Below are 24,825 nucleotides of genomic sequence, written 5' to 3'. Positions count from 1 at the left end.
TCTCGGATGAGGTCTTGCCGGGCGTGGTTGGTGTGTGAAGGATTGCAAACTGTACACATGTCGTGTCCCGTCCGTCTGTTCTTGGTACATGGAAAAAAAAAGTGACCAGGGAAAAGGAGAGCGCCAGAAAGGGGAATGCTGCGGGCGTATGGGAGATGCATGCATGATGCTCGGGATCGTGGCGCCACAGTGCGCCTGTTTACTTCCCTGCCATTGTTCTCTGCTATCTCATCCGTGGTCCAGCGCTCTCGCGACGCGGAGCAGAAGCCATTAAAGGAAGAGATGGGTGCCCTGCCCGGTGCTGCCCATTTAAGAGTGCCTCGCGAAGGGAACAAACGGGTGTGCCACGCCGCAGCCGGCGGCGGGGGGGAGTAAACGCGGCGGCCGAGAAAGCAGCGGCAGGTGGAGCGGAGTGGATAGCCAGGCCGATCGCAGCGGCGGCGTACGACGCGAATCATCAGCACCTGCTCCGGTCTGATCTGCCAGCGCCACCATCAGGCCATGCATCCATCATCAGCTCCGATTCAATTCATTGCCAATGCCACCACCTCCCTGCGAGCGAGGCATCAATGTGTTGGCGCCCAGCCCAGCCGCCCCAGGCATGTCTAGTAGTACGCTGCCCCCGCCGGCCGGCCGGCCAGCCAAGCTGCCACCGGCCGCGGCCCGACCAGAGGACCAGAACTGTAGCGGCCGATGAGCCTCGCCTCCTCCCCATAAAGGCGCTGCCGCATCGGACCGCCCGCGGCGAGGAGGAGTGGGCGCGGGGCCGGCCCTGTCGCGGTGGTGGCGCTCGGCCCTGCGACTGTTCATCTCCACTGTCAGACTGCGCTGGCCGGGCAGGCAGGCACAGCGGCGCTGCCGCATCGCGTTGCGCTGCATCGAGAGCGTCGAATGGCCACCTGCAAACGCCGCTGGATTGGCCTGACTCCACCGGGCTGTGGGGGAGCAGCCGGCACTCAGCAGTGAGTGAGCGAGAAGTACTCGCGACAGGCAGGCGGGGGGCTTGCTCTTGGGATCTGCAGAAATGATTCAAATTTAGCTTTGGATCTGGATCATGCATGCAAAGTACAGCTCAGGTTCAGTTCATGGAGCACAAGAACTTCGCCACCCTCACCTGCTTACCGGCTTCTACGGGGATTAAACAAGTGCAGGTTCCCATACAGGCACGGTTGTCTCGCCTTGCGCAGTAGAATGTCTTGCACCTCCAGGATTAGATATACTGACTGGCTGATGGCTGAAATGCTGCTGCAAGTAGACTGATACGGCTGTGATTTGCTGGACTCTCATGCTGCTCCTTGGAGTACTAAAGAATCAGGGCCACCGGGCACAACACAAGCAGAGGGAACCATCTAGCTAGCACAAACAGGCCGCCGTCCAGGGGTAATCAAACCCTAAAGTACCTGTCATATGCCTACGACTCCAATCATTGATCCCCAGGGAAACCAAAGGTACTGCCCGGTGTGCTGTATTTGTGCAGCAGCATTTACATATACCCCAACAGACTGTTCCTGAATCACAGATTCACAGGTTTCACAGGGCGCAAGTGGTATAGCATGATGCCGGTACGCATAGTTGCCTTGCCAGCATCAAAGTTTCAAGCGCAGGGCTCCTTTTTACCTCATTCGTGAAAAAAGGCAAAGGCATTGACAGAGCAGCCAGTGCACTGGCCAGGTGGAGCGCAGGCTCTCCTCCCCACCTGGGGGAGAGTTGCCTCCATCAAATGCCTTTCTCTTCTTCCCAAGGTCCGGTTCAATTGGGCAAGCAGAAAACTAATGGCTGCACGACATCCAACACCTACGGCGCATACTCTACATTCTTCCCCACAAGATAGTGCCAATCTCCTTCCGGGCTGCCGCTTCATTTCTACCCACCTTTTTCCTTTCAGAAATGCTGAAATAACAGAGAGTGAAATACATTAGAATTCTACATCTTTACTATCACTTCCGTGTTGTGCCACGCTGGAAAAGCAGACACCGGGCTCCGGAAAAACACAACTGAAAGTTTAACATGTTGCAAGTTTGAACTATATCACTTTGATGCACACCACCACTTAATGTAATTTAATTCAGAGTTTAGGTCAGGGGAGGGGAATGGTGGTGTTATGGTGAAGAAAGCTCTCATCTTATAGATCTCCAAAGGGGTCCAACTCCTTGTTCCTCTCGAAGGGAAGCTATAGATTTGTAGCTCCCATGTGTCTCTGGTTCCCATAACCGAAGGCATGTGCCAGAGGGCATCCTTCCTTGCCCTCCCCATTGTCCATACTAGTGAGATGACATTCTTCTTCCCTATCCTAGCAACGTGCCATAAAGAAATGGACATGCTAAGGAGCATGTGACCCCAACACGCCGCATGATCACCTTTGCGATTAGAATAAACAAGCAATGGGTTAATACCCTGTTGATTGTTTTCACGAATAGGGTTAGGGCTAACTACCGCATATACCACACAACTGGGCATACCGGGCCCTCCACGGCCCCTAGCCGACATGAGAAGCAAAACTTTACTATCAAAATCCGGGGGCCTAGAAACACCTTTATCATCACGATTGCGGCATGAAAAGCCGTGAAACGTAAACAAATGAGCAGCTTATGGACAAGTTTTCAGGGGGGGAGTTATGTTTAGCCTCACTAGGAGGGTTAGGACCGTTGCAGAGCATGGTGAAAAACATCAGACAGCATGGGACCGCACTGGCATCTGTAAACGATCCTAATACGTGATGCAAATTCACGACATGCTGCAAAAAGTATACACTAGTGTGCAACATTAGATTTCTGCACGCAATGATCATAACAGGCTAGCTTTCTTTTTCCGGACTCATCATTCATGCGATCGAAGCATGCAAAGAGAAGTACTTTGCAGCAGCAAATGATAAGGACCATGGATTCTGCCTTTAGGATGGTTGGATGCATGTTGCAGGATGATACGAATTCAAAAATGATACAGCGAGCAGAAAAGGGAGGGAAAGTTGGAGAGGATGGGACAAGTGGATCTCTTAATACCAGGGAATCATCTCTTGTCCTTTCTCCACTGTAGTCCCTTTTGTTTGTTAATTTGTGCACTCCGGTTCCCCTCATAGGGGCAACCCACAGCTGCTTGCACACCTCACCAATAATCTCCAGATCTCTGCTGCTAGCTAGTCAACTTTGTGAATCTCCAGGAACCTTCTTTCCTTACACCAATCAGTCTGAAACACAAATAATGCTTCATGCTTGGGGAGCTTCCCAAAAAAGATCTTCAGTCTTCATGTCGTATTATTCATACTACAAAAAAGAGATTGATATTACTCAGGATAATACATTCCGATGATATATCGATATTGCATTTCTAAAAAACTAAAGGTTGCCCAACAGTTGTACTCATACAGAACCTCCAAGTGGTGACACATAACTCTGTCATTGTACGGTTCTCGTACAATGATGGAACGGTCACTTGTTAATCCATCCAGTGCAGCCATTCAACTACTAGACTGTTATGTACTTGTGTAATTTAATATTACTCAAAATAATATGAGCTAACAATAAATCAGATATGCACTTCAATTCACTGATTAAGTGATACACACAGGAAGACCCAGCGTCACTGCAAAACACTCAGAAACATTCAAGCCAAACTCTCAAATCCACAGTCAAGAAGGGAACCACTGAAAGCTTTGCAGATTCCATATTTATTTGTAAACTAAGCTTTCCTGTTCATCCTTTTTCAGAAACAAATACCACTGTTGTTATAAGACACCAAGGCAATACACCACGTTTGATTCTTCATACTGAGATAAATATCTTGTCAGCTGGTAGCAGGGCTAATTTAAGTTCTTTTGTCATTTCTCTGCAGCACCTACAGGGTGTAGCTTGGAACTGATTGGCACAAAGGGAAAAAATAAAGGTCTAAACAAACAATAACTAACGAGAAGCAGCAAAGGTTCGAATCAAAATGAGGCTCTGGTACGGAAACATAACAGAGCACATGCTGAGCAACGGAATGAATTAATGTAATGGTCCACCATTGTGCATTGCAGCACTGGTTCTACCACCAAACACAGACCCCCAATTTTGGAGCGAAAAAAATACTGAGCAAGTAACAGAAAATACACATAAAAGTACCCCTCCCGTACCTTCCGGCACAGACCAAATAACAGGATCCAGAGGATCTACCGTCACATGGCACAGCAGATCCTCCCGAAAGCTTCCCGTCTGCTAACAAACTGTACCTCCGACAGCCGTCCGACCAACGCCTGCACAGCTGTGATCGGGGGTGTGGAATGCCGTATTTTAACAAAGACAAACAACCCCCAAGCTCTCCCCTAATTCCAATACCACCACAGAAATCAAATCACAGGGACACTCACACGCCAACCAAACCTTCTCACAACTCTAAAGATATGATGAGCATGACATGCTTGGAATGCACACCCCCATGGATTCCAGCTCATATACTTACCAAGTGAGACCTCGAAGACCCCAAATCTACTTAGTTAACTAGTACCATTACAGGTCCCCGGTACATCACTTAGAGAACCGGATCGCTCCTTAAACCAGCGAGCACCGGGATAGATGAAATTGAACCCCTAAAATAACAGGTCGGACTAACCGGTTCCATAAGAAAGCGAGGAACAGAGGCAGCCATTTGAGGCAGAAGTGGTTTCTTTAGCACAGTATAGCTTCACTCAGGCTGTAACTTATTGCTGTGAATTCCATGTAAATATAGACATCTATTACAATTGATATATGCATATATTTTTAATTTGACCCAGATTTGCCAGGAGCAATCAAACTGTATGGAGATCACTTCAATTACTTCCGTGTAACTGTCAGTTTTCCAATCAAGTACAAATGCATGAATGGTGCAAAACCATAATAATTAGCAGCGCAAACTTTCCAAATAGCAAACCGTTCTTTTGATAAATATGGTTGGGCAAAGAACTGCAGCATCACCAGCGAAGCAAAATAAAGTCAAACAACAAAGAACGCACTTGACTGTAGAAAAAGATATACCAGCATATTCCAGCATGCTATTCCAGATGTTTTCTATGATAATCTGAGTAACGGAGAGAATATGTGATTACTGCTCACCAACAAGTCCAGAATTCACTACCAAAATTGCAAGAACAAAGAGGATGCCTAACATGATTATTGGGATGGGTGCTGTTAGTAGAAAATTTAGCACATAACAATAATAATAAAAGGGTCTGACAACTACACCAGATAACATGACAAACTAAAGTACTGGTTATCCTACTTTCATTGGGCAGAGTTGTAAGATATATTCGGTTACATAATTGAATTGGTCAAACACCAAACTTAATGTTCCATGCGTTCACACTGTACAGGCACGAGAACAAGTTAACCTATGATACTGCGGTCTAAGCTCTAGTCAACTAATTTCAGAGCTATAATCAAAGGTTTACTTGTGTCTATATGATCTGATTACTGTGAAGCAAAATCAGTGGAGAACAAGTTGCAGATCCTTTAGGCTTCTTGTCGCCACATGATTTTCATGCTGTAGCAGTTGTTCAATACCAAACATTGCCAGAGTCAGCCATATATGTTCATTATCATGTTGCTAAAATTTTTTGCATGCCAGAAACAACAAACTTTCTTAGTTCTTACTCCCCAGTTATACTCTTTGTACCATCTACACAATATTTCACTATTGCATCACTTGCCTGTCAGTTTCAGGCTTCAGTGGATCAGCCATTTCCCTATGTCACTCTAAATGATTATATGTCGGGCAGACTTCACAAATCTATCACTTGAAATTGTGATATTACTGACGTTATTGCTAAGAGTATACTTCCTTGCCGCAATCGAATTTATAAAGAATAGGAGACAAGCTCCTCAAGCTACTAACAGCATAGATTTGGCACTACTGGAATGATGTAATTACCGGTTTGGAATTATTATTTGTGATAGTATGGCAAATGCTGCAACTAAAACTCTGAAGAAACAATTAGAACTTTGCATTTATGGTAGATTTTTTTTGAACTGTAAAAAACTAGAAACTAAGCACAGACAAGCTAAATCAACTTCCCAGAGCTTAGTTTGAAAGCCATTTTTCGACCTGGATGCTTTTGGGATGCTTTCATTATACAAGGTAACAGCTTATAAATGTAGAGCTGAGCATATACTATCTAATCAACTTTGCATTTCCTAGTAGCATAACTGAGCGTAGACTATTCTAACCAACTTTGTTAATCCTGGCAGCACACCTAACTGTGCTACTTTCTCTTTTGGTTTCAACATTTGTTTGTACATATGGATTCTAAATCTTTACCTGCTGTATTAGTTTGAATGTTCTCATGAGTCTTTTTTTTTTCCAAACCTCAAATCTCAATGCCTCAATCTCATAAGCTATTTTATTTCATGACCCACATCACTCGAGAATCTGGACAGAATGAACATAAAGCTCCGAACAACAACAAGAACAGATGATCGGCATAAGAATAATTCTGGCCTCTGGCAGTTGATTTAGCTTGTATCTATCTGAACTGAACATACAGATGATGTTAGAATGTTATGATCGCCGGTGCCTCTGGCAGTGAGTGTGTGTGATCGCATAATAAAGTAGTAGTAATTTGGTTTAGAGACGCACAAGACGTGTTGTTTGTGTCAGTCGACGCAAGTTGATAGCCTAATGAGTGCTTTGTCGTGAGTAGATTGTGAGCCTGACCTTTTGCTTTAGGTAGCATCTGCTGTTGAACTATTTTGTTTGCTTTTCTCATTCTTTTACGAGTGCGGCACTATTTGTATAAGATTGAGAGTGCGGGCTGTTTCTCGTTCGAAACAGAGGTGTTTCTATATTAGCTGGAGCTGACTGGGCATCTCTTGACTCTTCTTAGAGTCCTGCTCTATCCATGCTCAACCATCTGTTGTTGAATAAACGGGAGTTCATGGCTCACCACAAGGTGCATGCATTCAAGCCTCAAAAGATTATTTTTCTTGAAAGACGAAGTCGCAAAAATGTTGGTGAAGTACACACGTGCAATATCCATGATATTCATCGGGTACCATAATATTTGTCCTTAAATTAACAAATCAGAGAATTACTTGTCATTTTTGGCCATGCCTGCCTTTCTGTTGCAATGTGCACTTGTTGGGATCAGATGCGTAAGGCCTCTCACTTCCGGCGGACATGATCTCGACGGGGAAGTGGATTACCGATGGATTCAGCGGGTCGGCCGCTCGCTTCTGTTCAAACTTTCTTTTTTCTTTTTTGAGGGATGTTCAAACTTTCAGTTGAGGAGAATTTCTGTGGCATGCCTTTCCTGGAATTTTTTTTATAAGAGCCTTTCCTGGAATTGGCCGTCTTCAGCAGTCAGCTGTTTCAGCATTACAGAACAGAGCTTCAAGGCCGTACAAGCAATTCAGCAGAGATCGCAATGGGCACTAAAAATGGTTTTGCTTTTGCTTGCTTAAGAACACACAATCAGCAAACTTCGACTACATCCTCTTCAGAACAGCGGCACAGAGCTGCTTTGGTTTGACCCAAAACACCATGGAAAACAATAAGCAAAGGGCCAGTAATGCATTCCTCTAGGCTTCACTGAGCAACTATTTTACCAGATTCAACATCATTTTGCCCTGCGACCTTATGACTGACACGCTGCAACATTAGTTTTTTGCTCTGACTCCAGAGACGACTCAGATTCACATATCATTCATGATTCCAGTACTTCGGTTCCATAACTTTACCACCGAATTTGATCACGACAGTAAAAAGTATTACATATTCACAATGGAAACGCCTCTACATAAGCAGCTTTATTGAGTTTTTTTTTTATCCGAATCCAATAAGAATGCAAGTCCCACTTATTTCAGAATTCATCATAGTACTTTTATCTAACTCGATGATTCCACTTCATAGGTGCGCAAATTACAATCAGATTTCAACAGAACTCATCGCTAATATCAAAATGCGACATAAACACAAACAGAACACTTGCAGAAACCCCTCAACTCTCAAGATTTATCAGACTTGGGACGAGGCTGCGCAGCACCTGGCAGTGGCGGTGACATCATCACAAAATGCTTATACATCCTCCACCAGTGGTCTGACGCTTCATCGACTGTCCGGAAGGTCCAGATGTGTGGCTTGGCCTTCTCCCGTGCGATGAGGATCTCCTCCACCTCTGCCGCCCGCTTCGTCTTGAGAGTGAGGCAATCCACGAGGTCACCCCACTTGCCGAAGCAGTTGTCAAACTCCCCGTACCGGTAGTAGCTCTGCATTTGGTGGAATGGCGAGTAGCAGAACCACAGAGCATCAAAGCACTTTATGCAGTCCAGACGCGGCGGTGGTGGGCCACTGGTCGTCTCTGGCTTCTCTTTCATATCCATAATCTTTGCTGCATATAGGAATCCAACAGTTGTAAGACTCCTGCACATTTGGTTACTGATAGTGAATGTGTGTATGATCACAAATTGCTCAAAAGTTTTGCCGGGCATCAAGAATGCAAAGGCCAGACAGCCATGTACGGAGCTGAAAATGCTATAGAAAGAAGCACAACAGAGACTCTAATTCACTATCTTTCAAGTGCTAATCCATCTAATGAGCTAACTGCAATGTCAAGTGAGTGAAGTAGAAAAGGAAAGAAAAATGCAATCTATTTGTTGTCATATCAAAATAAACTGGGGCATCAGAAATATGAATTTGATTTGAGACTGCAAACATAAAGTAATTCAACACTGAATCATTTGGCAAACAAACAGGTAAACCAATACCACTCTAAACAAAGCTAAGTGATTTTTCGTTTTGCAAGCAAAAAGGTGAAGCAATAACATTCTGAACAAAAGAGGTGTTTGCTAACTGAAGCCATCACCAAAGAAAAGCAATGAACATTAGCACCAAATTCAGAAAGCATTTCAAATGTTTACACCCAATGAATTTATGAATAAGGGAAAGGGAATGACTACTGAGCAGAAACACTCAGCCTCGATTGCTCGGAAGCTGAGAGCTTTGCAACCAGGGCTTGTGTGCCAACACCAAATGCTCCTCAGTAATACAACAGCAATACAACAATTCAGCATTGTCGAATCAGTTGTACGCAGAAATGCCACTTTCATCTAGTTGTACATTAATCAATTTGAGGATTCAGTCATTCAGAATCAGAAGTTCTTTTCGTAAAGAGTTCAGAAGCAGGCATTATTTTACTCTTCAAGAAACCAGAAATTACAATAGAGCATCCTCACAGTCTCCAGACATCAGGTTCCAAGGAGCGGTCCAGCGGTCTCGTGGTCACAGGCTCACGACCGCCTATCCCGGTCCGGATTGGGTAAGTGACAAGTGCCTCGAGCGGCTTGCTACTGGGATCTAAGTTACACCGATTCCGACACACGGGTCGAACACGGCGATTCGTCTTTTTTCCAAAATAGCGACACTGCGATACGTTATATACATACATACCTATATGAACTAGGCAACTAAAATAGCAATCATCAGCACATAAAGCAAAGTAAAACATGGTTCTAACGTCTAAACTCGAATCCAAGCAACCAATCAACCACACGGCAACAGAGCACTACAGCAGTATAGCGTACAGGAGATCAACCAAAGTTATTACAAGCCAAGGTTCTAATTTAAATAAAAGACAGCAATAAGATAACTTTTTCCTCAGAGCTCAGACTTGGGTTGAACTTGAACCGGCCGATGCCATTCCTAACTAGAAAAACGAACAAAAAGCATTCAAGATGTACGCATGGCAATGGCAACTGACTAGCTTACTAACTACTAAGAAGGATCGATGGATTGATTGGGATTTGGAGGAGGAGAATGGACACACCAGAAGAGAAGGGGAGGCAGTGCCAGGCACCGGCGGCGCGTTGATCCGAGGAGGAGAGGCAGTGACGGCGTCGATATGGGGAGAAGCGACGGCGGCGATCTGGGGAGGAACGGCGAGCCGACACCCGGCGGCGCTGCGTCGATCTGGGGATAAGCGACGGCGGCGCGTGGAAAGGAGAGGCGGCGGCGGCTCAAGTGCTCATTGTGGGAGGAAATATCGCCAGGGAACGTAATCCAGGGAGGGACGGCTCGACTTACCTTTGGAAGCCGATGGATGCAGCGCGATTGTCCTCTGTTGGTTTGTGCGGAGTCAGGTGGCGGCGATGTGTTTATTCCTATATGCAGCAAAGATTATGGATATGAAAGAGAAGCCAGAGACGACCAGTGGCCCACCACCGCCGCGTCTGGACTGCATAAAGTGCTTTGATGCTCTGTGGTTCTGCTACTCGCCATTCCACCAAATGCAGAGCTACTACCGGTATGGGGAGTTTGACAACTGCTTCGGCAAGTGGGGTGACCTCGTGGATTGCCTCACTCTCAAGACGAAGCGGGCGGCAGAGGTGGAGGAGATCCTCATCGCACGGGAGAAGGCCAAGCCACACATCTGGACCTTCCGGACAGTCGATGAAGCGTCAGACCACTGGTGGAGGATGTATAAGCATTTTGTGATGATGTCACCGCCACTGCCAGGTGCTGCGCAGCCTCGTCCCAAGTCTGATAAATCTTGAGAGTTGAGGGGTTTCTGCAAGTGTTCTGTTTGTGTTTATGTCGCATTTTGATATTAGCGATGAGTTCTGTTGAAATCTGATTGTAATTTGCGCACCTATGAAGTGGAATCATCGAGTTAGATAAAAGTACTCTGATGAATTCTGAAATAAGTGGGACTTGCATTCTTATTGGATTCGGATAAAAAAAACTCAATAAAGCTGCTTATGTAGAGGCGTTTCCATTGTGAATATGTAATACTTTTTACTGTCATGATCAAATTCGGTGGTAAAGTTATGGAACCGAAGTACTGGAATCATGAATGATATGTGAATCTGAGTCGTCTCTGGAGTCAGAGCAAAAAACTAATGTTGCAGCGTGTCAGTCATATGGTCGCAGGGCAAAATGATGTTGAATCTGGTAAAATAGTTGCTCAGTGAAGCCTAGAGGAATGCATTACTGGCCCTTTGCTTATTGTTTTCCATGGTGTTTTGGGTCAAACCAAAGCAGCTCTGTGCCGCTGTTCTGAAGAGGATGTAGTCGAAGTTTGCCGATTGTGTGTTCTTAAGCAAGCAAAAGCAAAACCATTTTTAGTGCCCATTGCGATCTCTGCTGAATTGCTTGTACGGCCTTGAAGCTCTGTTCTGTAATGCTGAAACAGCTGACTGCTGAAGACGGCCAATTCCAGGAAAGGCTCTTATAAAAAAAATTCCAGGAAAGGCAGGCCACAGAAATTCTCCTCAACTGAAAGTTTGAACATCCCTCAAAAAAGAAAAAAGAAAGTTTGAACAGAAGCGAGCGGCCGACCCGCTGAATCCATCGGTAATCCACTTCCCCGTCGAGATCATGTCCGCCGGAAGTGAGAGGCCTTACGCATCTGATCCCAACAAGTGCACATTGCAACAGAAAGGCAGGCATGGCCAAAAATGACAAGTAATTCTCTGATTTGTTGATTTAAGGACAAATATTATGGTACCCGATGAATATCACGGATACTGCACGTGTGTACTTCACCAACATTTTTGCGACTTCGTCTTTCAAGAAAAATAATCTTTTGAGGCTTGAATGCATGCACCTTGTGGTGAGCCATGAACTCCCGTTTATTCAACAACAGATGGTTGAGCATGGATAGAGCAGGACTCTAAGAAGAGTCAAGAGATGCCCAGTCAGCTCCAGCTAATATAGAAACACCTCTGTTTCGAACGAGAAACAGCCCGCACTCTCAATCTTATACAAATAGTGCCGCACTCGTAAAAGAATGAGAAAAGCAAACAAAATAGTTCAACAGCAGATGCTACCTAAAGCAAAAGGTCAGGCTCACAATCTACTCACGACAAAGCACTCATTAGGCTATCAACTTGCGTCGACTGACACAAACAACACGTCTTGTGCGTCTCTAAACCAAATTACTACTACTTTATTATGCGATCACACACACTCACTGCCAGAGGCACCGGCGATCATAACATTCTAACATCATCTGTATGTTCAGTTCAGATAGATACATGTAGCTGTCGATTGTCCTCGTAAAAAAAAAAGATGTTGCTGTCAACCGCTGTCTAGTTCAGCTTCGTGTGAAACCCGTTTCGAGATATCATTTTTCACAACAAGAGAGGCTTCAAGTTTCATTTTTTAAAAAAACAACAAACAGAAAACAGAGGCTTATGGATGTACAATAAGCACCTAGCTATAGAAGTATATTATACCCATTAAAAAAAGATGAAAGAAGTATCTGAACAAAATTTCTGTCCTACTAATCTGTCACATATAAGCAGTAAGTCCACATACTAATATTACTCCTCAGTAAACCTAATATAGAATACTGTAGATTGGTAGTAGCATTCCAAAATGGTGCACAGCATTTCACTGTAATATCACATCAAAGCAACTACTAAGGAAAAGAAACCAAAATGGTGCACAGGGGGGAATGGAGAGAGAGCAAGCGGATCTTACATTTGCTGATGCGGGCGCCGGGGGGCGGGGGCGCGGGCGGTCGGGGGCGCCGCCGGTCAGGGGTCGGGGGCGCGGGCGGTCGGGGGCGCGGGCGCCGGGGGGCGGGGGCGCGGCCGGTCGGGGGTCGGGGACGCGGGCGGTCGGGGGTCGGGGGCGCGGGCGGTCGGGGGCGGGGGCGCGGCCGCCGGAGTTGGGAGCGCACCGGCGAACCCTAGGTGGAGGCGGCGTCCGGCGTGGATAGGGGAAGCGCGGGCGAAGGGAATCGCGGAAATAGAGAGGAGCGGCCGAACCGGTACCCGGCGGTGGCAGTCGCTGTAATTTTAGGCCTCGTTTGGTTCGACTTTTTCCTGGAGGTTATCATTTTGAACGTGGATCTGAACCAAACTTCCCCAACGCGCGACCGGCTTTTTCCAACGCGGCAGCGTTCTCGCGTGCAACTCCCGCAGCCGCCTACTCCCAGCTTTTTTCGGCGGTTGGCCCAAAATTACAGCGAGTGCCACCGCCAAGTTGGGTACCGGTTCGTCTCTCTATTTCCGCGACTCCCTTCGCCCGGGCTCCCCTATCGACGCCGGACGCCGCCTCCACCTAGGGTTCGCCGGTGCGCTCCCAACTCCGGCGCCCGCGCCCCCGCCCCCGACCGCCCGCGCCCCCGACCCCCGACCGCCCGCGCCCCCGACCCCCGGCGCCCGCGCCCCCGACCCCCGACGGCGGCGCCCCCGACCGGCGGCGCCTCCGCCCCCCGGCGCCCGCATCAGCAAATGTAAGATCCGCTTGCTCTCTCTCCATTCCCCCCTGTGCACCATTTTGGTTTCTTTTCCTTAGTAGTTGCTTTGATGTGATATTACAGTGAAATGCTGTGCACCATTTTGGAATGCTACTACCAATCTACAGTATTCTATATTAGGTTTACTGAGGAGTAATATTAGTATGTGGACTTACTGCTTATATGTGACAGATTAGTAGGACAGAAATTTTGTTCAGATACTTCTTTCATCTTTTTTTAATGGGTATAATATACTTCTATAGCTAGGTGCTTATTGTACATCCATAAGCCTCTGTTTTCTGTTTGTTGTTTTTTTAAAAAATGAAACTTGAAGCCTCTCTTGTTGTGAAAAATGATATCTCGAAACGGGTTTCACACGAAGCTGAACTAGACAGCGGTTGACAGCAACATCTTTTTTTTTTACGAGGACAATCGACAGCTACATGTATCTATCTGAACTGAACATACAGATGATGTTAGAATGTTATGATCGCCGGTGCCTCTGGCAGTGAGTGTGTGTGATCGCATAATAAAGTAGTAGTAATTTGGTTTAGAGACGCACAAGACGTGTTGTTTGTGTCAGTCGACGCAAGTTGATAGCCTAATGAGTGCTTTGTCGTGAGTAGATTGTGAGCCTGACCTTTTGCTTTAGGTAGCATCTGCTGTTGAACTATTTTGTTTGCTTTTCTCATTCTTTTACGAGTGCGGCACTATTTGTATAAGATTGAGAGTGCGGGCTGTTTCTCGTTCGAAACAGAGGTGTTTCTATATTAGCTGGAGCTGACTGGGCATCTCTTGACTCTTCTTAGAGTCCTGCTCTATCCATGCTCAACCATCTGTTGTTGAATAAACGGGAGTTCATGGCTCACCACAAGGTGCATGCATTCAAGCCTCAAAAAATTATTTTTCTTGAAAGACGAAGTCGCAAAAATGTTGGTGAAGTACACACGTGCAGTATCCGTGATATTCATCGGGTACCATAATATTTGTCCTTAAATCAACAAATCAGAGAATTACTTGTCATTTTTGGCCATGTCTGCCTTTCTGTTGCAATGTGCACTTGTTGGGATCAGATCCGTAGAACATATAAGATTCTCATAATTTTCTATCTTTTTTTTCAAAGAGTAGAATTCCAGGACGGTTATGTAGACTCCATATTCTCAACATTTAACAAGAAGCCGGATCCTAGCATAAAACAGAACTTCACAAATTTTATCTATGCAGACTGGCTAGTCAGTTGCACATTGCGGTACTTGACTCCTCTGTTATCCATTGTTTTGCCTTGATAGTGACAGTAGGTTTGTTGAGGTTCTCCTCGGCCTCAATCATAAGATTGCGCATGGCGTCCTCTGTGGAATTGCCTGGACAAGTACACACTGTCCCGAACAGTTTTACGTTTTATGACCTGTTGGTAGTTGTTACTTGTTAGGGATGCCTGGTTGTATGCATATCCGTTTCTGGTTTTGCTTCCTGTTTGTGTGCTTTCTGTTTACTATATGCTGAATTTGATCTCAAGGGAAACGATGAATTTGTATGCATATCCGTTTCTGGTTTTGCTTCCTTTTTTGGGTGATAATTCATTGCTTTTTAAATACATTTGGATTAATACATCGATTGCTTGTGAATGAAAAAACAGTTGATTTCGATCCTCACATTAGTGATGGGTGAAAAGGCGGTGTGGGATAATGCCACTTTGAAGCACTTCATTGGTATCTGCAAGGAGGAGCTTTGAAACGCCCCGGCCTAAACAACCGGAGCTAAACATGTATTTAAACACCAGAAAACAGTCCCTGGTGAAAATACATTACACAAGTGGTGCCACAGTCATACATAGCCTTATTTAATACGTTCGATTACAATAATAATATAAACTAGAAATACAATAGTTGCGATGATAAACGCAAGGGTAAACTCTTCATCGGACATGGGGGCTTCTACCACAACGGCACCACTCCAGACTTGGGTATAGGGCACGAACTACTCGCCTTCCTCAGGCACGAAATCAGGATCCTCTGCAACAAGTCATAAACGGGTGAGTACAAAAGTACTCAGTAAGTTCCACCTCACCCTACGGGAGGGGAATGACATGCACGATGCACATTAAGCACAAACCATTAGTGATGCAACTTATAGTATGCAACTCTTCCCGACACAACCCACAGTAGGTAGCTCACTAGTTGTCAGGACCACACCTTAGCCTGTCCATCCCGTGGACACGGACCATTCGAATGGATTCTACACTCTGCAGAGGTCGTACACTGTACCCACAAGCTCGACTGCCCGAACGGACAACCGACATAGCCGACACCCAGCCGTGGTCACGCCCCAGCCCGGCCGCACAACCCTCGGGTCCTGACCCCAATGGTCTATACCCGTGAACCATCCCTGCGACCGCCAGGCTAACCAGTGGGATTAGGCTAAGTCCGGCCCATAACGGAACCTGTGGTCGTACTAAAGTAACCTAGGTGAGATGTCAAAACAACTCGGTCCTTATGGTTCACCAGGGCAGCAACCATTCCTCAACATGTCAACTCGAGCCTACCTCCACGGTAGCACTCACCTGCCAGTCTACCACCACGGTAGCGCCGGCTCCAACATACCCAGCTGCCCTAGCCTCAACCAAATCCCTTCATATCCTAGTCTCAACTCTGGATATGCATAACTACTCACATGCATGTATGAGCACACTCAATCACTCAAGCATCGGTATATGTAATCGATCCTAAACCAGGACTACAACTAGACGTCCTCACATGGATGCAACCGCTCACGTAGGGGTCAATGAAACTTGCCTTCGCTTACGTACGCGTCGGCGGCGGCGGCTTCCTGCTCGTGGTACGGGTCTTCTGGCTCCGGCCCGCTGTACTGGCCTTCGTACTCCTTGGACGGCTCCTCCTCGGTCACTCCGTGATCTACGGGCGGAAATGGCACAACCGGCAACAAACACAAGCAAGCTTTAAAATAAGCTCAAATGGAGATGAAAATAGGGGAAATAGATAGTACATGATTTGAGGAGAGGATCAACTGTTGGAGCTTCGTCTCGTGAGTGAACTGGGCTCGGGAGAAGTGGTTTAGCTAGTGAAGTGAAACGGCTCGGTGTGCTTGGGCTGATGATGGAGCTCATCACGGCCTCGCTCCTTTTATAGGCGGGGAGAGGCAGCGGCGTCGCACAGGGACGGGCGACGGCGTGGGCTGCGGCAGCTCGCCGACAGCTCCCACAGTGGCAGCACTGAAGACGCGAGCGTCGAGGCGGCAAAGCCGGCGAGGACGCTGCAGCGGCGTGGGCGAGGTGGGGACGCGGAGGTGGGCGGCACGGCGCGGTGCCGGCGGCAGTGCGCGGTCCCGTCGTGGGGCCGGTGTGTCGCGCGTGCACGAGCGAAAGCGAGCGTGGGTGGGGACGGCAGGGAGGTGCGTCGGCTTCCTTTTTAAATGAGGTGAGGCGGTTCGCGCGGCGGAAAAATATCTCGGCCGGCGCTGTGTGCGACGACCCTGATTTATGGCGAGGTGGAGCCTACCAACAGATGAATCACAACCTATATACTAAGTACTCAAGCTTAACCAGGAGACTAACACGTACCTTATTGGAGCGACAAAGTCACGAAGGAACGCACAACTTTAAGTGGCTAGTCCAACACTAAGCTTACCACAACTTATCTGACTTGCTCATGGGTGGATGGCAAAAGAAAGGAGGGGGGTCCTATTTATAGATCAAGGGGGATGGTGTTGCTAGTGAAGATAAAGAAAGCATCGGAGAAGGAAAACAGAGGAGAAAGGGAAATCGAATTTCCCAAGGACTTATGCGCAATTTCAGAAAACTGCAGGGGCTCATCTGTAAGGCGAAATTTCCCATCAATCCAAAACTCAAATGAAGAAATGCCCAAAACGAAAGTTGAAGAGTTTTTCGAACTCTACAACATTGCTTTAGGGCTCAAATTCAAAAACTCAGAACTTATGTTTTTACACATGAATTTTTGGAACAAAAGTCGGATTTGAATTGCTTTTGTCCTAAAGAGTAAAACTTTATAAAATTCAGGACCTAAATGCAAGCATTTATGACACGTCATGATGACGGGATAGACTCGTCATAAATGTTGGATAGACATGTCATTATGACGGGATAGACTCGTCATAAATGTTGGATAGACATGTCATTATGACTCGTATTTTTACACTTTAGTCCTGAGTAAATTTAAAAGTTACTTTTTGTAAATCAATATTTGCATAAAAGGACTTGTACTTTTATAAAATTACGCAAACACCCTTACTTTGCATTTCTTTCAATAGTGATGAAAACTGGGATGTTACAAGCTTATTCTTGGGAATAGACCAAATGGTTGTTTCACTAGAACTGGTTGGAAGAACCTTGAGGATAAACTTTTTGCAAGAGCCGGGTTGAAACTAGTGAGGTCATAATTGAAGAATAAATTAGACAACATGAAAAAAGATTACACCGTGTTCATGGAACTGAAAAATGCTGCCACTGGGCTTGGATGGGATGATGCGAATCAAACTGTTGAGTGCTCTAGCACGTGGTGGGATGAACATCTTGCGGTGAGTTACGTTATGTTTTTTTGAAGGGAATTCTATTTGCCTTTGTTATATGTCGTTCCTAACCTTGCTAAATTTATTTTACAGTGATGCAACAACCCAGTGAGAGGTATCAAGTGTGTCCATATCAAGTTTCGAAAGAGGGGGCTGAAGTACCTTGATGATTTACATCTGCTGTTTGAGAAGGTGCATGTCACCGGTGCTTCCGCATCATGTCCGGGAGATATTCCTTCAAGTGACTCGAGTGATGAGGAACCAGTGGAGATTACTCCCATTGAGAAACCAAAACCAGCAGAAAAGAAGCACAAACAATTGTCTAGTCAGATTGAAGAGAAGGAGGAGAAGAGTCCATTTTTCCGGATGTACAGGAATACATGCATGAGGATTGAAAGTGCAGCTGATAAAATTGGGTCAAGTCTTGAAGCATCATCGGCTCCTCCGCAATCCAGCCGTGTTCCAACTTTTGCAGAATGCATGAGAATGGTGAAAGATTGTGGGATTCAGGAAAAAACTGCTTTGATGCACACTGCTCACTTATGCCTCATGAAGCCTGAGTTTAGAGAGTTTTTTGGTGCGCTTGAAACAAACGAAGGAAGGCTTGATTTGGTTGAGAGGGAGCACGAGTTAAAGAAGGGCACATAGATCAATTTCTCTTGTGTTTGAACTTTTTATTTGCTTACGTTCTCGTATGTTCGAACAATTGTCTTGTATGTTGGAACCAGTGTTGTTTTTTAACTTGGAACCAGTTTTTGTTATGTATGTTGGAACCAGATTTGTAGTGTATGGTGGAACTATTTTTTCCGTGTATGTTTAATATTTTTTTCTTGTATTTTTTGAACAATTTACTTCCTTTATGTAGATGGATGCGAATATGGAAGAGCTGGCTAGAAAAGGGCAGCAGTCTCTTCTTTCACTAAATGAGTTATCTCAACATGCTGCGCTTCTTGGAAATCTGGCTGCTCTTTACAATGACCGATATGCTAATAAAGCTGAATATAGAGCAAAGGAAGATCCGGAATCTGGTTATAATTGGGTCATGAAGTGCTTCAAGTGTCCAAGATACTTTTACAAGATGTTTCGGATGAGTACAGAGGTTTTTATGGCTCTTCATGATTTATTGGTGTCTTCATATGGTTTGAAATCCTCTAGAAATGTTACATCAATGGAATCATTAGCAATGTTCTTATGGATTGTTGGAGGGCCTCAGTCATTTTCCCAAGCTGAAAACCGTTTTGTCCGGTCAACATGGACAGTTCATATGAAATTTAAGGAGGTATTGAAGTGTTTACTTAAACTAGCAAAACACAACATCGCACCGAAGGATCCAACATTTAGCAATGAACATGAGAAGTTAAAAGAACCTCGTTTCTGGCCTCATTTCAAGGGTGCTATTGGTGCAATAGATGGATCACATATTCCGGTTATTGTTCCGGTTGATGAGGTAATTAACTACACTTGTCGTCATGGATATACATCATAAAATGTACTTGCCATATGCGACTTTGATATGAGGTTCACATTTGTGGTTGGTGGATGGGCGGGTTCCGCCCATGATACACGGATCCTTAACCATGCATTGGCAAACTTTCCTTCATTTCCTGTACCTCCTAAAGGTAAATTGTCCCTTATACACTTTCATCATCATTTTGTACAATGCTAACTTATTTTTTATTTTCAGATAAATACTATCTTGTTGACTCTGGTTATCCAAATCGAACTGGATACCTTGCACCTTTTAAGGGGACTACGTACCATATACCAGAATTTCGTCATCGTCGTGGACGTCCACCGCAAGAAAAGCATGAGTTATTCAACTTTTTGCACTCCTCTCTCCGCAATGTCATTGAGCGAGCATTTGGAGTTCTCAAGCAAAAATGGCGCATATTGAAAGCTATGCCGAGTTTCTCAGCTGACCGGCAGAAAGAGATCATTATAGTGTGTTTTGCGCTACACAATTTCATTCGTGATAGTCAGTTGCGTGATAAGGAGTTTGAGAGGTGTGACGCAGATGAGGAGTATATGCCAGGAGCATCAAATGTTGAGGAACAAACTCAAGATGATGGTCGTGAGATAGAGGGAGAGAATTAAGTTACTATGACCACAATTCGTGATAGGATAGCTGCTTCGATAGAAAATGCAAGAGGAATATGAGATTGCTATGTAGCTCACAACTCTTTTAAAATTAACAATGCACTTATTTATATATGTAATATAATTTCATGAAAACATGTCGCCAATGCAAAGTTTACATCATTACGCTTATTTTACATATATACAACATATCAGGATCTCAGGGGCATTACGGATATTTTACAGCAATTCACAGTTTCACAGCAGATTGAACCAAACGGCGTTCAGCTTTTTCACAGCAGCTTTCTCACAGCAGCTTTTTCACAGCAGTTTTTCCACAGCAGCTTTTTCACAGCTCACAGCCGAACCAAACGCACCCTTAGGCCAAACGCGGTGGGAGTAGGCGGCTGCGGGAGTTGTACGCGAGAACGCTGCCGCGTTGGAAAAAGCGGGTTGCGCGTTGGGGACCTTTGGTTCAGGTTCCACGTTCAAAACGCAAACGCTCCAGGAAAAAGTCGAACCAAACGAGACCTAAGATCCATGACCATTGTGCTATTCTAATCACTCATCAAGTAGCATGTTTGCTTTCTGTTTAGTTTGATTACCTTGGAGCAGTAAGCCTATCTGCCTATGCCAAAACCGTTGTGGCCCTTGGCGTCCTTGAATTATGCCAATCTGTCGGGGAGCAGTAGACAGCAGCTGAACTACACTCTAACAATCAAGATAACACCCTTTTGCATGTAAGGCAAAAATGTGGCGAAATGTTTTGCCAAGTTTTAAGTAACCAGTTTTATGAATATTAAAACAGAAACTCAGTTATGTCACACGGAACCCTGTAGGCTCATTTTGTAGTCCCCTTAAAACGAACCAAAGTTGTCCAGTCGTGATTTGAGTCATATTTTTCAGGATCTTTCATATTTATGCACAATGTAAGCATATCACAGATGATAATCAACAGATTGTATTGTGAATTTATAATTAATGCTAACATATACTTTTCTCAGTATACTAATAAAAATATTTGATAGACTGAACACTTTATTTCTTAAAACATTCAAACATTTTTTTAAGCATCAGTGTGACTAAACGTTTACACTGTTTTATTATGCTACACCTAACCATGATATATCATGAGATGCACGCCTGCACAATTCTCACTGTATGTGAAACTACAGTGAGTTTTTTTTTTTATGGGTTCAGTCCAAATCACAATAATAACTTGTCTTAATTTGTTAATATCTGATACCCTAGCTTCTAAGCATAGATCCTGCCTGACATTCAAGGTTGACATATTCAGTGAAGATAAAAAGGAGAAAAGTATAGAATTAATTAATAATTTCTAAGAAACAATGATTCTAATTTACATGTTACAGTTTAGTTGTAAAACACATAATTCATTTTTTATAGAACTAAAAAGTTGATTAACCTGTAGCTTTCCAAATTGATTGGCGTATAACTTGTCACAGGTCACAAAGAAACATACCAACATGGGAATATGTGATTCATACCTGTTGTATCATATGCAAGAGCAGGCACGATTATCGTGCCGTTCATCTAAGAATCCAAGCAATCACATGTCCTTCACGTGATTCTGCTCCTCTCTTCTTTAATTGTAACACCACATGTATAACAGGGAATGGTGGCTGGTAGTCTGGCACAGAAGGCCAATTAAAAATGATGAGCAACTTAATTACCGCACAGCTCATTTCTCCAATCCTCATTATGGGAGGTTCCACCAGCATAAGGGAATTATCACCTTGTCTGACATGAACAGGATGTGAAAAGCTATCAGAACAAAACTCTACTCCCTGTAGTCTGACATGAATAGGCTATGGAACAAAGAAGCCATTTAAGAGGAAGAACAGTCCATATATGGAGTACACAGAAGGTAAATGGAGCAGATATGTCTCTGAAGACTGATACCAACTGATCAATATGCCACTGCTTTCCTAAGAAAAATAATTGGTAAATAACCGCACTTAATTAAGAACAGGTAAACAAGACTGGCAATCAATGCCTCTTGGACTAACTGTGCAAGATATGGGGCAGGAGGGAGGACCGTATGCAGGATAGCAGTATGCATTCGATTCAGAAATGAGCATATTTATAGTTTGGAGCCTGAGTCGACCGGTTTGCATTCATCCTTGCTTATATGTACTGTATCTGAATGCAATTGTGATTTAGGCCCTGTCTAGTTTCCGCCCCGTAAACGAAAAAAACCGTAAACGCAAAATTTTTAAAAGAATCTTGCTAATTTGAAGTACTAAATGAAATCTATTTACAAAACTTTTTGCATGGATGGGCTGTAAATCGCGAGACGAATCTAATGAGCCTACTTAATCCACGATTTGTAACAGTGATGCTACAGTAACCATCCGCTAATTATTGCTTAATTATGGATTAATTAGCATCATTAGATTCGTCTCGCGATTTACAACCCATCCATGCAAAAATTTTTGTAAATAGATTTTATTTAGTACTTCAAATTGGTAAGATTCCTTTGAAAAAAAATTTTGCCTTTACGCCTGCCGAACTAAACAGGCCCTTAGGGGGTGTTACAGCTCTGGTTGCAGGATAGTAGGTACCCAACTTTGAACAGCACTATCCCAATAAATCACTGGAAAACAAGCTTCCTCCAACTATTAACAAATTGAATTGCCCCTGCAGCCAAAGGATCGATTTTGGTGAGTCAAGAACCAGTTTAGTTTTATACTAGTAACATAAAAGAGTAAAAGTATGATTGAATACAGTCCAGTAACACAGCAACCTCAATAGATGTCGAGTTTGAAACTTCTTGGGTTGAAAATAACAGCTGCCAGCGGCTCAATGCAGTGCAAATTTGTATTTGTCAGACTGCAGCTTTATGATTATTCATGTTGTCAAAATCAGAATGTAGTATGGTCGGCGTCTTCAATTTTAGGATACATGCATGGAGCAGTAAATGTATGTTAAAAAAATAACTAATTGCACAGTTTAATTGTACATCACAAGACGAATCTTTTAAGCCTAGTTAGTCCATAATTAGATAAAATTTGTCAAATACAAACGAAAGCGCTACAGTACTCCGATTTATAACATTTGCAATTTGGGGTGCATCTAAACAAGTCCTAGAGCACTTAACAGTAAAATCTCTAACTACTAAGACATGATCTGGAATGATCCACAACTTCACATGGACAAGACATGGAGGGTCTACGCATATGTGCCAGAATTAAAAAAGGCATCTCATTGGTAACAAATAGAAACCATTAGTTCATCGGCTATTGAGAGTGGTTTAATCTTTAGGCACATCACTGACAAGGACATAACCCTGCCGCCATCCCCCCCCCCCCCCCCCACCCCCACCCAACACACAAAATATTTTTTTTCTGATTTTTCATCCCCTGCCACTTTGGCACATGATCCTATCTCCAAGCAACATAGCACGCTCTCGAATCCACAGGTACCACCCAAATATTATTTCCCTTCCCTGCTCCCATCCTCTGTCTACTGCCAGTCATGCTGGATCTTATCACCTGGACTTCCTTCCACGTAATCTATCCAATATCTTCTGCCACAAGTATCTGGCTTAAGTTTTTGTGCATGTCATTAACTTGTTTTTTAGGAGAATTTTGCGACCTTGCTACAAACTAAATTGAACAAGGCCTCCTCAAATTTGTAAGTCAATTCCTTTTGGTCAGTGCATGTGTTTGCTAACAATCCGGAGCCTGCAGTTTTGCAGATAAATGCAGCACTTGGATAGCAGGAATAGAATGCATTGCGAGCAACTAATACTTTTATCACATTGTCCAAGAGCAACAGAGGCGATTATGCGATGATGAATAGTGCTAGTGCATGAAGGCAATGTAGTGAGAACAGAGTTCTGAAAATGGATTAATGTTACATACCTTTTTAAGATGACTTACTACAGTCTTAGTTACAACGGATCAGATCATTGGTAACTGCTCCAAAAATAATCAAAAAATCAGATCATTCATAAGCACCTGCGCAGCGAAAGCAAATAAAATGTAGTATTTACCATTAGTCTACAGTTTTAACCAAATTTATAAAATCCATGGTGGGCAACACCACAATGGACTGGATAAGCAACGGGTGTACAACATTCAGTTTCTCCGTGTGATCAGCAAAACTCAGTGTGCACTGTGCAGTGTACATTGGCGGAACGACGCGTTGCATCAAGCCCGTAATCCTACTGTGCGTTCTTCGATGGGGGCACAATCAATTCAATCGGCGCAAATTTTGCCCTAACTTCCGCGGAAATCCGTAACCCCACAACCCCATCCCCTTCATCCCAGCCGCACCTCGCGCCGCTGCCGCTTGCAGCAACAGTCAAGGGTGAAGACACAGCCGCCGCAGCGCGGGGCAAGCCCGCCATGATTGGGGCAGGAATCCGGTAAGCTCCAAGCTGGTAGAGACAAGGCGCGGGCTGGGAAGCGAACAAAAATCCAGGCAGGGAAAGGGGGGCGATCATGTACCGCCGCCTCCTAGGATCGTGGATCTTGTCGCGGCCCGCTTGCGGTTGTCATCATCTACCGCTCGCTCGCCACGCATCGCGTTCGGCTCCCCCGTACGCGCCGCTCACGCGTGCCCTCCCCCCTCCCAATCATTCGCGGCGGCGGCGCGTTCCGCGGGTCGCAATCGCCCGCCCGTGTTTTTTTTTTTGGCCATCGGTGTGCGGGGGATTTGAATGGAGGCTGCTGGGGTGGGAGGAGATGAGGGCAGGACACCTGGGTGGCGCGGGGCCGGTCCGTGCAGCCGTGCAGGACAGAGCCAGGAGGAGGTTCTGTGCGCCGCTTGTTTCTGGTGCTCGCTCTGCAAAGCGCTTCTGCTGAGTGCTGTCTCGGCCTGAATTGCAGGTGCAAGGCCTCTGGTCGTTTGATTCTCCTCTAATATTTCTAGATTTTAGTAATGATTAAGATGAAGAAAAGAGGACATGAGACAATTTGTCGTCGTCTACATAGAGCTTGATGTGCAGCAAGATGGAGAGATGATAGCATTGTGTACGCCGATGTTGTGAT

At 44.9% G+C, this 24,825-nt stretch overlaps 2 protein-coding genes across 5 annotated transcripts; one reads left to right on the top strand and one right to left on the bottom strand.

Annotated features, from left to right (window-relative positions):
- Nucleotides 1-7,720: 7,720 nt before the first annotated feature.
- Nucleotides 7,721-12,464, bottom strand: LOC112894375 (uncharacterized protein C227.17c-like). Of its 4 annotated transcripts, none has more exons than XM_025962066.1 (2): nt 12,427-12,464; nt 7,721-8,335 (listed from the first exon to the last, which is right to left on the bottom strand). In XM_025962066.1, the coding sequence occupies exon 2, from the start codon at nt 8,325-8,327 to the stop codon at nt 7,953-7,955; it is 375 nt and encodes a 124-aa protein (XP_025817851.1). In that variant the 5' UTR covers nt 8,328-8,335; nt 12,427-12,464; the 3' UTR covers nt 7,721-7,952. The 4 variants fall into 4 exon arrangements, with proteins under 4 accessions (XP_025817851.1, XP_025817848.1, XP_025817849.1 ...); XM_025962063.1 differs by having other exon boundaries at nt 7,721-8,367; nt 12,427-12,443; XM_025962064.1 differs by lacking the exon at nt 12,427-12,464 and adding an exon at nt 9,770-9,918 and having other exon boundaries at nt 7,721-8,367.
- On the top strand, nt 10,064-10,724 carry LOC112894376 (uncharacterized protein C227.17c-like). The gene has a single exon (XM_025962067.1). The coding sequence runs from the start codon at nt 10,092-10,094 to the stop codon at nt 10,494-10,496; it is 405 nt and encodes a 134-aa protein (XP_025817852.1). The 5' UTR covers nt 10,064-10,091; the 3' UTR covers nt 10,497-10,724.
- Nucleotides 12,465-24,825: the final 12,361 nt, after the last annotated feature.

The sequence above is a fragment of the Panicum hallii genome, chromosome 5 (assembly GCF_002211085.1).
Source record: "Panicum hallii strain FIL2 chromosome 5, PHallii_v3.1, whole genome shotgun sequence".
NCBI lineage: Eukaryota > Viridiplantae > Streptophyta > Magnoliopsida > Poales > Poaceae > Panicum > Panicum hallii.
This window is presented reverse-complemented; position numbering and strand designations above follow the sequence as displayed.

Excerpts from the sequence above, each read along its gene's own strand:
- LOC112894376 (XM_025962067.1), top strand. The coding sequence starts at position 10,092 with ATGTGTTTATTCCTATATGCAGCAAAGATTATGGATATGAAAGAGAAG.